Raw genomic sequence first — 14,001 nt, 5'->3', positions numbered from 1 at the left:
TTTGTCTAAAATGTTCATAAACTAATTAGATAGGAACGTTTTCGATCCGCTTACCTCTGTATAGCTTCCAATGTTTCATATATTCATGTTCAAGACAACGAATCTAAAAGCAAGCATAAAAATATGATGTGGATTATCAAAACATAAATTTATATTACTTTGGGAAAAGAAACTACATTTCAGTTAATAGCACTGTTCCGTTTATATTACACAGACGATATTAAAAAATAATCAATGAATGGGTTGAAACTTTACTTACAGTCATAGTTTTGCATAATACATTGTTTGCCTACATCTCATTAAGCTTAAATAACTTTGAGTACCTAACACTTTATGAACTGTGAAACACCCAAAGTAATGCAATTAGCTCATTCTCGTTTTCGTTTTACATTTTTCGCCAGACATCGAATATTTCTTTGTTTAGATTTTTTCGTTTTATTAATCGGAGTATATACGAGCTAAACCATAAACAGCTAGCGATCCAAATTTCTGATTAATCACGAAAATACATTTCATCATGATGTATCTGTTTGTTAAAAAGTCTGTTCTGAGAATATATGTTTTTGTTTACACTATGTTTTTATGCGTGTTAATATTGAAATGTAGGAATGTCATTTTAGACAAGTGTAATTTAAAACAATTTATTAGAAAATAAGGTGAAACATTTTTCCAAGTTATATGGGACAGTTAGTCGGATAATTGTGGCAAAGTCGGCAAGTTATTGTTCAGACGTATAAAGCCTTATATTTCTACTCACGAAGTTTCAAAGTCAACCGGCAAAAGTAGACAAATAGGGGCTAGAGATGTTTTATTTCTGTATTTTTGGTGATTGATCGAGAACTTTAAAATCACAGATTTAAAACCTACATGTTTCAAATTTTATAATAAATGACAGTAATGACCAAATTCAAATCCTTTCTGTCATATGTTTCTAATACTATATAAAGATAGACTTATGAAAATGTGGTATTGACATATATGGGAACCACGTTTTTCCAAAAAATTATTAAGTGAAGCTATGTGACAAAAGAAACTCCAGATTCTTCAGTCATATGTTGTCTTTATCTTCCAAATCACCTGCTGAATGCTCACTTTTATCTACATTAAATTTATTTTAAAGACTACTTTAAGCTATGCATAGGAGCGTTTTTTGTTAATGAACAGGCTACATGATTCTCGAAGCGAAGTTAAAATAGTCCACTTAACTTATGTGGACATTCAACTAGTTAGAAGATACCTTTTATGAAATTGAAAATTTATTCATATTACTAACTTAAGTTTAGTACTAAGTATTTAAAATGATCGATAAAATACGTTGTATGATGTAGGTCTAATAGAGTACGCATCATATCATGGAAACTAACACTCGTTCGACAATTTAAACTGATATCACTGAGTGTTGTACTATAAAAAACTTTCAAATTATTGGAACTTTCACTGGCATTTTCTATAACTAACTGTATTATACACAGTGATCAGTCACAAGACTGTAACCAAGGTGATATTCTAGGTCATTGCAAATACAAATGCATATGAATTCGACATCATTAAGAAAAAAGAAATCAAACTCTAATGATCGATACTTTTTCTTCCTCTACTTAATTACAACTTGACCTAAATGAAAAATGAATAAAATTAACTAATTCACAACAGTCTTTGATCTACTATTTATACGGTTCGATTCGCAACTAAAAATCAATAAATATATGTACATATGTGTATAATTTGATCTTTTAATTATTTCCTTGTAAAAGTACTCAAGTTTTTTTAAATAGTATGAGTATGTGTAAATATTAAATGTAGCTTCATTATTATTCTAGTCAAGATTCATGGTGTACTTTTGATTAAAATATTACCATCTTTAAACTACAGCAAGTTAATGAAACCATAAAATTGAAGTATATTTCGTTACAGGGCGCGCCATATAGGCAATAATAAAAAACATCAATAATTTCCGAACAGGTATAAATAAATACATAATTTTTACCAAATGTATAATATGTTTACTATAAATAGTTTTATCGTTTAACGCTGCCCAAAAATTCGTCCTAATAACGAATTATATCAGTTCTATGATGAATTGAATTTTTTAAAGTCATACTTGCTCTGTGCATCTAGTACAACAATCATGTATGATTTATCATTGTTTAATGGATATGTATTTATATTAACATGCATATTTAAAGAAAGGTTATTCTTTTAAAAAAGAGTGAAATGTGAGAAAAGAATAGCTAATGAACAGAATTAAGAATATAAATTTATTTTAAAATTGACTGTTCTTTAATCAAGAAGTTATTTATTCTATTATAGTCAATTGATTGTGTGTATTAAGTGTTAAGAAGTTCTCCTACCATTAATCCCTGAGTATTAACTAACCTTATGTTTATTTAGTCTTTATTATTGACAAATGTATTTCAACGAAGTTGCAATATGACCACTAGCCATTATAGTTCATGGTTTATATCGTTGCATGTACGAATTAGAAGAAACCGAAAAAAAGGCCAAATCCGTTTAACAGACTTAAGTAAATTTCAAACAAATTCAGAGCGTTAGACTGCAGCATATATAGATGCTGTATGTTGCGAAGGCGGTGAACATTGCGTAAACGTAGAATCATAATTTTTTCTATCATCTTAGTTATAGCATCTGATATTTTGATTCTTATCCGAACTTCACTGAGATAATTAATTTCATTTTCAGCATTACATAAACCCTGACATTAACCTTCTGATTTGAAGACTATCGATTCCTTACACTTATCAGTTTTATCTCCTAGAATATTTATACATTTGATTTGTAGATAGACTACTGTTTAAACTCATTTTTCAATCATTCCTCGTTGTTTGTTAACCTACATCAACACGTCAAACTCAAATTTAATTCCGACTTTTCTCCTGAAACGGACGAATGCTGTTTTATTCCTAAATAATTAATATTAAACTTCCAAGCGCTAAACAGTTGAAGAAAATCGATGAAACAAATGAATTTTTGTTATTTTTCTACTATAGTTATTCTTCCTTGCTCTCAATTTATATGTGGTTTGACCATATAACGACATCGTGCAATGTATCCACTCTGACACCACCTGATTATCATACAATGTCGAGGTAATATGAGTAATTCTCTTTCATTTGAAATTAGTCAACTCAGTGGTATATCAATACTTCACTATACAGTTATGTAAACTTTTATCTTCTTAAATGATAACTTGTATAACATACAGGTACAAAATAGAAGACAGTATCTATCCATTAATATTTGATACGCTGAAAGGAATGTTGACTTTAGATAATCCTTTAAATGGTAATATTCATGTTATTTATACATCAGCATGATTATAAATTTCGGAATCAGTTATTGAGAATTCAATTTATTTACTGTTTGCTTTAATATATATACGATGACATATAATAAGACAGAGAACATAGAATTGAGTCAATATAGATCACAATAATATAGCTAATAAGATTTAATAAAAAGCAGTAATGAATCAATCTAAGTTAAAACCGTGTCAGAAACTAGAACAGAAAAAAAAGTTGAGCAGTTAGATGGAGATGAAATATAAGTAGTTTCGTGTCACAGTGATCGACTTTCTAATACATTCAATAGTTGTGCTTCTATTACAGCGTTTCATTATTTATTTATACTACATTGACCAACTATAGGGTGAACATCAATTTATAAAAATAAGCAAGTTCTTGTCAATTGTGTCTTAGATTTTTTAACCTTACTACCTACCACTGAAATAATTCCTTTTACGTTTATGCTTAAAGCAATATAATTAAGTCAAAAGTCATGCGGTAGGAAAATTAAATAAATCTCATTATTAAACTAAAGGGTTAGTCAAAATTGTTCAGTTTGAAGTGAACTTACTTTACGAATGGTCTTTATTTACTTAGATAACCAATAAAAACTAGAAACACAGGGCAGGTATTTTTTCTGGTACAGGATTACTCAGTAATGTGCAGTCACAACTACATGTTTGACTGAACATTTGACCTTTAGGCTTCGTTGTAAATACGCTGTCCTTAGCTTACTGAGTTCAGTTGTTAAAGTCTTTATAATCTCGTTATACCACTAAGTACATGTACAAACTACACGATGGTAAACATTTACTGATATACGAATTCACTTGTTGTCTTCCGTAGAATTAAATATGTATGGCTTGACATGACTCAGTAGTTTTTAAGCACTCCAAGAAACTTCATCAATACAATTTGACAAGTTAATGAAGTTAAAATTACGATAAAGAGCATTTCTTTCAAAATCACATTATCTGCTTGTGGGAAAAATTTCATTTATCAAAAGTCTATAGAGTAGATATTGATTTTCTACGTTCAACATCGTGGAAATATTCTTAACTATTCTAATTATTACTACCATATGTCAAATGAGTTAACTGTTGCAACCTTATTTATGACTCTTTTTTGTGTAAATAAAATCACACTCGATATTACTTAATAGACTTATATGAAAATATAATACGAAATCATACGTGATGGTTTATCACAAACATACACACAGATTACTATAGAATCGTAAGACAGGAATAATCTATAATAATCGAAAGATACTGGAAAAAACACGAAGTATGAACTGATAGAAATATAAATTAACGAAGACATTGAAAAGTTAAGAGAAAAGGAAAACTGCATTCCAACACATCATTTTGTCAGAAACATACTACACAGAGGACTTCGAGCTAACGATTTCTGGCATTACAAAGCCCTCAACACCATATACAAATAAATCGATTTATCTACAACATTTGTTTATTGACAATACTAAACGTTCAACACTTAGTGTAGGTCACTTAATTGTGCATAATTATATTCTTTATTGAGCTAACTAGGTCAATGAGTTCCATCACTTTTATAACAAGTAAATACTCTCATTTATATAAGTATTATCTGGTATACTTTTTAGTGATTAAAAACCTATCTACATTAATATAAATGAAACTAAAAAATATGATAGAAAAATGTAGCATAGCTTACTGTATTCAACCTATGCTGTAATTGATTGACATTTTCTAATGCCTGAAAAAATTTTAAGAACAAGGGAAAGCACACAATATAACAAATATAAGCAAAAATAATATAAATAATGAAAATGTCACTTAAGTAAATAAAAAGTAATGTTTCTGAGAATATTTCTTTTCAAAGTAACTTTGGATATTTCTATTTTACGTCATCATTAACTAATTTATCATTATTATGATTATTATAAAATAAGTAAACGTTTGAGAAAAAGTCGACTTCCTCATGGAGGAAACCATATAATAATAATAATAGTAATAATAATAATAATAATAATAATAATAATAATATCACTTATTACCAGTACGTCAATCTACAAACTTTACAATCACTATCTTCTTTTGTGTATGCTGTACTTGTCAGTATATTTAGGCATAATTTTATCATTGATTTAAACTGAGAATTTATTAAAATATTTGTTCTACTTATGAAGAACTACAAATCATTGAATTATGTTAAAATAAGAAATTGTCAATGAGTCATTTACTATCATTAGGAATTTATAAAACTATTAATTAGTAATTTCTATTTACTGTAAGTGTTCAGGTAGGTTTGCATAGTGTTCTTTTTTTCTATTATTCCACATACATAAAGTATACTAAATTTAACTAAAATATTTTATTTATCGTTTTTTAAAGTATAAAAACACCTATCACACTATGCTAATCAACATTCATACATCTTTGTATTTGGAAAAAGTAGAACATTAAAAATTTAACCAAATAATCTAATAAATAAATAATTATGTATATATATATATATATATATATATATATATATATATATAATGATATAAACATTTCTATATTATTTTTATTCTTTTTAGATTTATGCTTCGAGATCAATTTGAAAAAATGTGAAGGCTCTGATACTAGCATAATTTGAATTTCAATGATTTTGTTAGTTGGTAACTTTTACATACTTATACTTACAGTATATATGAAAATATTACAAAAGGATTTAAGATTATATAAGCACTTTTTTAGTGATTATTTTGGGGATTTCTTAAAAATGAATCAGTAAACGTATTTATGTGCATAAATGATATCGCCTATGTTAATAAAAGTTTTACAGAACTTATAGCGCTATCTTAACTCGAGCTCATCACTTGGATATTCCGAAGCAACTTTATAATATCCAGTCTAGTTTGACCAAATTAGATAAAATGCTGAACACGCTGATTGCTTTATCAATCTAGGCCATCCCTGATGAATCTGTGTCTGATGAAATCTCCCCACGGATGCGGAATTTACTCTGGTTGGTTGCCAACTCAAACTACCTGTGGGATAGGTGAGATGTCCATCCGGTCACCAACTACCGAGTGAATTAGACACCATTTTTCTTTATATTGCCTCTAAAGTTGCAAACCACGACTTTTGAAAACATAAGTAGATTGGTAACGTGCACTCACAAGTGTTATTTATGGCGAGTAATACTGAAATTATGCGTATAGGTAGTAAACTGGTTGACGAGAGCTTAAAATGTAATCGACTGGGTCTGTCGAGACAAATTTCACTAATGTTAGGCAACGTCTGTCTCAATAAGTAAAACAGTAACGTTTAAAAATGTCAGTTAATTGTTTATTTATAGAGGATTTTACATTTACAGTTTGAGCTACTAATTGCTATAGTCTTCTTAGCTCTTAAAATATACTTCAGTATTAAGAAACGGAAATGCTTGAATTCTGTTATTATTAACTACACTGTGACACAACGATCTTCTGATTCTTGTTTTTCATGTTAGTCATATGACTGGTTATCTCATTATCACCACTCATAATATAATACAACCAATGCTCATCAGGTTTTTATATCCAGCTAAGCAAAATCGTCTGCTGATCAATTATCCTAGTTAAATAATTCATGATGAACTGAAAAATAAGGGACTGAGTAGAGGAACTACCACGTGACAATGAAATATGTTGGAATTCAGTGGTAGGAAGAGTTACACAGAGGAAAAGGTTCAAAATGATATTGAACAAAACTGATATTCAGTAACCTTGGATTACATTAATTACAAATAAAAAGGCTCGAAATGTCCATCATTATATTTTATTGGCCTGGGATCTGACTCCAGGTAGATGGTTTGCTGCTTGTTATCGAAATATACATGTCGCCAATTCTCGTATGCAATTATCGACATAAATGGCGTTGGTGAATAACGGAATTAAATAAGTCAAATACGAGAATGAATCTTTGAATACATACATTTCGTACAGTAGTTGATCGGAGGGTGACGCTAAACGAAATGACGCGCTGTGGAAAAGGTGAGTGAGCTAACTCGTTTTTATCGAGCGTTACTCAATATTTGTAGTCAAACCAAAATAAGTTACAGATACATAATGAATAAGGTAAGTAATTAGCACACATACGATCATGTAAAAAAGTTAAGGTTGATAAGCGAATAAGTGACGGTAAAAATGTGGCTTGAGTATAATGAATAGGTTAATCTGTTCAGAGGCTAGAATAGCCTATGTGGGCCTCACATAGTACCAGCCCCGGAAGTCTCTTCTACTAGACAAATATTTTGAGTAAATTGGTATCAACGCTACTCACTTTTTACCTATTTCCTATATAAATAAAAGACGAAAGTAGCCTATCTCCTTTTGGAACACCTTGTAAAAGTATCCAAGTTTTAGAATCTAGGGTGTGAGAATCTATCCACTTGACTTATTACCTGAAACAAATCTTAACTGTTTTTGAAGAGCTGATCCTATATAAGGAAATTTCAGGCCTCGAATAAAAAAGGCTATTACATGTATAGTATGAACATACATACCAGGGTCAGATACTATGTTATATATTCAAAAACAATGTCATTTCTTTTAGAAAATGGCGAAATAACAGTAAGTGAATTAGATATAAGTGAGCTCAATGCCATGACCTCAAGCAATCTCTAAGTGTACAAAATAGTTTTTGGTTTTCATCGGGATTAACTGTTTCAGCATTCTAAACGTTTGGCACAACCACGCAAGTTGCAAATAACACTTAAGGGAAAAATAAAGCAAACTTAATATTGGTAGATCAACACACCCTGGAAATTAAATAAACAGCCTATTAAATTGCTTAAGGCAGTTATGTCAATACACTCTGAAAATGTATCAACTGCCCGTTTATCTTAGTGATATTTTGACTGACTGATACTTTCATTAAATTAATCTTTCTTATTAACCTTAACGGTCACCGAATCTGTCACATTTGGAAGACTTCTACCATCAACTAAATCTCTGAAATTTCTCAAAACCTAAGTCACATAGTAACGTTTTGTTTAAGCTCTTCTTGAAAACAGATCCCTGTAAAATCCACATTTACTAATTAAAATATCTAATATCACAAATGGAATTTGTAGTGTGTTTTGATTTATACTGATTAAGCTGTTGCTTTGGGTTGGAATAACGGCAGTATTCTTGCGTTATCTATAAATACAATCAAATTATAAATCTATCCATGTATACATGGAAGTTCTCGGATTTCGCCGTAAAATTATCATGACTGTCACCTTTTTATGTTATATTCATCGACAAAAAAGTAATCACAATCAATACTATTAAGTTATAAACCAAATTCTATCCAAACATGTAAAGAAATATAATAATAATAGAAGTAGCAGTCACACTAGTAGTAATAGTAGAAGTAGACTTAATAATTTTCCATTATTTCAAGTACGATCGGTTTACATTTTTAGCAAGGGATTAGTAACAATTACTCACCTTATTAGCTGATATTACATCTTGGTCTAATTCTGCTTGTTGTAATTGGGTTGTATGCCATTCAATATGTTCCCTAAAACGGAAAACTAGTATTGTTTATATCATGGTAATTATTAAAATGACACTTTAAACCAAACTCTCCTTTTGAATCAAAATACAACTTACTATTTAGTTATTTATTGACTTTATTTAAACACTATTTAATATTGCATATTATTTTAAAGAAACCTAGACAACATTTTCAGATAAGTAAGGTTAATGATCAGGAAGCTGTATGTCGTCCATATGAATCTTAATACGTTAACTGTTGTATGTTGATACTAAGTTTTTGAATACATAAAAATCATCTGGTCAATACATAAACCACGGAAAAAATTTACTTATTAATCCTACAGTTAGAGGATAACCTTCACCAAATTAATTGTCGACCTTTAAAAATGTGACGTTTTGAATCTTCATCTTTGGTTCGGCTACAAATGATCATCTTAGAAATGTATACAATAAGCTAAAGAACGTTTGATAAAACGGAAATTTCAGGGGAGTTAGAACTCTATCATTAAACAATCTAACACAACCAAATATTGTTAACAGAATACTATTCATAAGTTAAATGCTACAAGAGACTCGCGAATCATATCTGTACATATGTAAGCCTAATATAGAAGACGCAGTTACTGAAAATAATGAATTGTCATAGCAGCCAAATGGTTTGCGTTTTTCAGAAATAAAAGACGCAAAATGTAGCTCAAGAATCGACACATATTGACATAATAGAACTTTTAAATTATGTACTATTGAAGATGAAGAAGTCCAAGATGTAAACTAGGTTTGGCATGGTTGAGTTAAAATTCGAAGATTATTAAACATCATGTTTAATGGTACTGATATGATGAGATCTTAATCATAAAATCTTACAACTATCAGTAGCATTACTAATACAAGCAAAAATTACTAATTGCCAATGTACTTCCGAACACTTTCCATTATGATCAGTCACCTTGCGAAGGTGAATTCCACGTACAAGCTTGTGTTTCATTTTCTAGTCAGTGTAATTTAGTTGGAGTTAGTTCGTCGTAAATGTAAACGAAACCATCATGGTTTATCTCTTTTGAAGAGTGAATGTCAAAAATGACAAAAATATAAATGCCGTGAAATATCGAGAGTTTTGATTGATGATGTGAATAACCAAGTTATTATAGGAGTAGATAATACATATTGTAATGCGGCTTGCTTTCCAGCATTTCAGTTGAATGAAGTTTATTTAGTTTTATTTAAGTGAGTAAGCTCTGGTAAGAAACCAATAACTACTTTTATTCATGCTAAATAATAAATAAATTATTTTATAACCCAGATGTTCCTGATAAAATCCAAATGAACAGTGAATGTCTTAAAATAAAATAATAATTAGGATTACAGAAACAAATACAATAACTGATGACTGCTTACTTTAACCCAGTTTTTATTTGATTAAAAAATATCCTTGCACGTATTATCCTAGGTGTTTTCTGGACGGATGGTAAAGCTCGACAGTTAGGTAATCCAATAGTCATCGTTTCAGCAGTCGCGTCAACTTGTCTGACTACTATATTAGACCCCCTTGTACTTTCTAAATGGTCTAACAATTTTACTTGATGTTTATTTGAAAATTTTGGCGAGTCTTTGTTTATACTTAAACTGTTGTTTGTCTGTAAATCAGTCCAAAACTTTGTATTATGTATGTCAGAACTAATTTTCTCCAGTGCCTGTGGAAGTGAACAACTAAATCCTGTTAGACTTTGTTGGCAAAGGTCATTAAAAATTATAGGATTATGTTTCGAATACTCTTTAACATCGTTGTTTACTAATAAATGTTGAAGCGTTTTGGGTTTATGATAGTCAGAACTACTGATCTCTTTTGAAAAGGATCCTTCATCCTTGTTCTGTAAAAAGAAAAACAAAGTAACAGATGAATACCATTAGTAAATATAGCAATATCTAATGAGTTACCTTTATTTTGTATATTGGCTATAAATCTCTAAAATCACCAAAAAATTGATTTCCGATATGAGTACCAAAATGTAAAGTAAAATTCTTTAGAGCGCGAAAAATCTAGATTTTGGAAATAACAACTGGTTGCATCGTCTGACTCCTTATTCTTCCAGACTCGAAAAAACTAGAATCTATGTTTAATTAATCAGGAAAAGTTAACACAGTATTACGTTTTCGAATGCAATCAATGAAGTCGTTTTCATGATTACTTTAGTAGGAAGATATCCACATTCGTTAATTTACCTTCACTTAACCAAACGCCCCCTTTAAAACTCTTAAACGCTGTTTAAAGTAGTTTTTTGACAAACAGTTAATTCTGTCCCACGACATTTGAGTTGCAGTATATTGATAAATAAAAATCAAAGCAATGATTTAAAGCTGCCAATGTATCTTAACATGTGGTGAAAAACAAACAGTATGTGAAACAGGGTACCAAACTTTAAAATACTCAGAAGCCTGTAAGTCAGGAAAAAAATTAGTAGCAGTTGATTAGATGCACGAACATCCACCTGCTATAAAATACTTGTTGCTAGACCTATACAACTTGACGAAATCTTAGATTAAACAGAATTTTGTCAAGTGTAAATGCTTTCCGTGATATTATTAATTTACATTAAAAATGAGTAATAAATCATGTGAAACTGTTATAATCAATGTTTTCAGCCTAAATTCTAATTAAGGACTTTTTGGCATATTAAAAAGATGCAGTACTAATTTTATACGCGTGACATTTGAATTCGGATTGTTAAACTAAAACCTTTGCTTTCAAAATTCTATTTTAATCGGTGATTGTTATATATACTTCAATATTTTATAAGAATACGAACGGCAAACATTAACGGGTAGATAAAACTAATTGAGCAATTATGTGAACTTGTGCCACAATTCCTATCATAACTCCTAGTACCAAACAGAGTAAGTCCAACAACGTCATCCTGATGACTTTTAACAAATGCTTGCAAGTTTAGCTGTACAGAAAGATGTTGTTTCAATTTCGATGGATTATTTTTGAAACAATCTTCCTGGAAATTAATGCCCACATTTCATTATGAAGGTAGATGGCTAAGCTCAAAATTCGAATCAAACTGAGCTGTCAAAGACAAAAGTCAAAATCTGAGAATTCTCGTTTATAAATTCATCTAAAGCAATTATTAACGGAAGTGACAATAAAAGAATCTATAGATATGTATTGTCTTAAATTCCAGTATTAATGTTTTAGCAAAGGTCGTTTTTTATCAATGCTGCACAATGTCATAAGAATATTCTCAGTTAATTTAGCCAATAAGCTCGAGACAAAAGCATCATCTTCTACGAATGCCCTTGGAAAAATGTTAACAGCAATTTTCAGGCAACCAACAAGAAGTTTTTCAACTTCCTACCAACATCCTAAAACCTATTTTATTTAGTCCTCAGACTTGTTTCAATTGAAACGCCTAACTGATTACTAGCACATGATAAATAACATTGTGGCCTTTACTTTATGATTCTCTACATGAAAAATCTACTTAACTTTAATACTAAATTGTTTTAAAGCAACTTTGCTTAATAATTTTGGGAAGAAAATTTGAAACACTGTGTTTGGAATTACCTTTGGGAATAATAATTTTGGTACCTTGAACAGTAAACATGTACTGAATTTCAACATAACTATGATTAGTTATTGTTTTTTGTCTTAGTGAATAACAAAAAAGATCTATGTTTTCAACAAATTCGCTAGACCCACTTACGCTGGAATGTGTTTGACTCACCGTAAGCTGTTGCTTCAGAACTATCACAAACAGCTACAGACTGAAAAAGCCCACATGATCTGTTAGTGTTGACAATTTCAGTTCATAAAAAATTACCTTTATGGAATAATGACCTAATGTAGTTAATAATGAACAGTATTTGATCTTCAGATTCGAAGAATTACGGACTCATAACGTGAGGTCAAACCATCGGTGACCGATGTGATATCAAATCGGTTATAACATTTATTTATTCTATTATGCTCTTATCAATGTGAATTTGAATAAGGCATGAATAACATAATCTCATATAATAGTCCTAAACATTTTCGGTCACTACTCTTCAGGCTTATCTCATTAGATCTAACCAATTCTCGTCTTGTCAAAAACACTTCATAACTTATATAACTGTGAAATCGAATATTAGGATATAACTCACCTTTCTAGGGTTTTTTACTTTTCCTTGAAAAACGAATGATTTCTTTACATCATCTTGACTACTATGAGATATCCCAAGGTTTCTACTAACTGTTTCATCATAAGCTGATAAAAGGGAATAAAAGTCGGCAGCTCGAAAAGAAGTGCGGTAACTAGGGCTTTTGTCATAAACATTTATCATCCTCAGACATTGAAAGCATATAACAACAGTTAAAAACGCTCATACCGCAGATAAGTTATAAAAACAAACAACTCAACAATAGCAAAGGTAGTGTTAAAAATGTACAATTGAACAAAGAAGTTTCATTTGTTTCGAGACTATTAATCTATTTTCAACAAATATGACTAGTTTCAAGTATTTAAAGCAATAAACCATCAAGCTTATTTTGATATTATTATGTATCACAATTCGATCGACCAATGTCTGAAAATTATCTCTTTGGTGAGGCACAATGGCAACATTTATATTATCGAAACAAGGCTGTGCGCCACGCAGTTTAGGAATAAGTAGAGTTCGTATATAGATTCAGTCTCCCTCATGGTTGCAAAGGCTCGAAAATTCCATCTAAAATGGTGTAGAGCTGTAAATAAATCCCCAAAATAAATAATTCTGTAAGTTTTCAACATTGATACTGACCTCTTTGGTTCGACTGGACACACCCTAGCTGTAGGCACTTGGTCACTTATCTCCACCAGATCACTAGTGCGGACGCCGTGCTACACATCCCTTTCAACTACTAGCCAGCCTAGACCAATCGCTTCTCGACGTATCGATAGCTTTCCAAGTATATCTTTGAACCCATTCATTTCTGACTTCTGATTTGATTGAGATGGTATGCTTCGATTATAAAGGTGTTACGTTTAAGAGGCGTTGTCGAGCCCCAAATATTTGCGGCATCTTGAGTGGTGAGCCCGACGCGATCTAGTACTCTGTAGATCACCAACGTAGATGATCTATGTCGAAATGATTGGAGGCCTACTGGAGTTAGACGTGAATGGTGTGACGAACCAACTAACGTCGAAGTAATACCTCGTGGTCAGCACCTTACGTTGACTACCC

At 30.6% G+C, this 14,001-nt stretch overlaps 1 protein-coding gene across 1 annotated transcript in view; it reads right to left on the bottom strand.

Moving 5' to 3' along the window:
• Window positions 1-13,191, bottom strand: part of MS3_00006715 (uncharacterized protein) — a 47,076-nt gene extending 33,885 nt beyond the window's left edge. Inside the window, exons 1-5 of the mRNA XM_051214936.1 lie at window positions 12,943-13,191; window positions 10,195-10,667; window positions 8,749-8,821; window positions 4,998-5,039; window positions 55-103 (exon numbers count right to left, since the gene is read on the bottom strand). Coding sequence (XP_051068121.1) covers window positions 55-103; window positions 4,998-5,039; window positions 8,749-8,821; window positions 10,195-10,667; window positions 12,943-13,122 — 817 coding nt within the window. The 5' untranslated portion in view covers window positions 13,123-13,191. The remainder of the gene's footprint in view (window positions 1-54; window positions 104-4,997; window positions 5,040-8,748; window positions 8,822-10,194; window positions 10,668-12,942) is intronic.
• Between the last annotated feature and the right edge of the window lie 810 nt (window positions 13,192-14,001).

Source organism: Schistosoma haematobium, chromosome 2 (genome assembly GCF_000699445.3).
Source record: "Schistosoma haematobium chromosome 2, whole genome shotgun sequence".
Lineage (NCBI taxonomy): Eukaryota > Metazoa > Platyhelminthes > Trematoda > Strigeidida > Schistosomatidae > Schistosoma > Schistosoma haematobium.
This window is presented reverse-complemented; position numbering and strand designations above follow the sequence as displayed.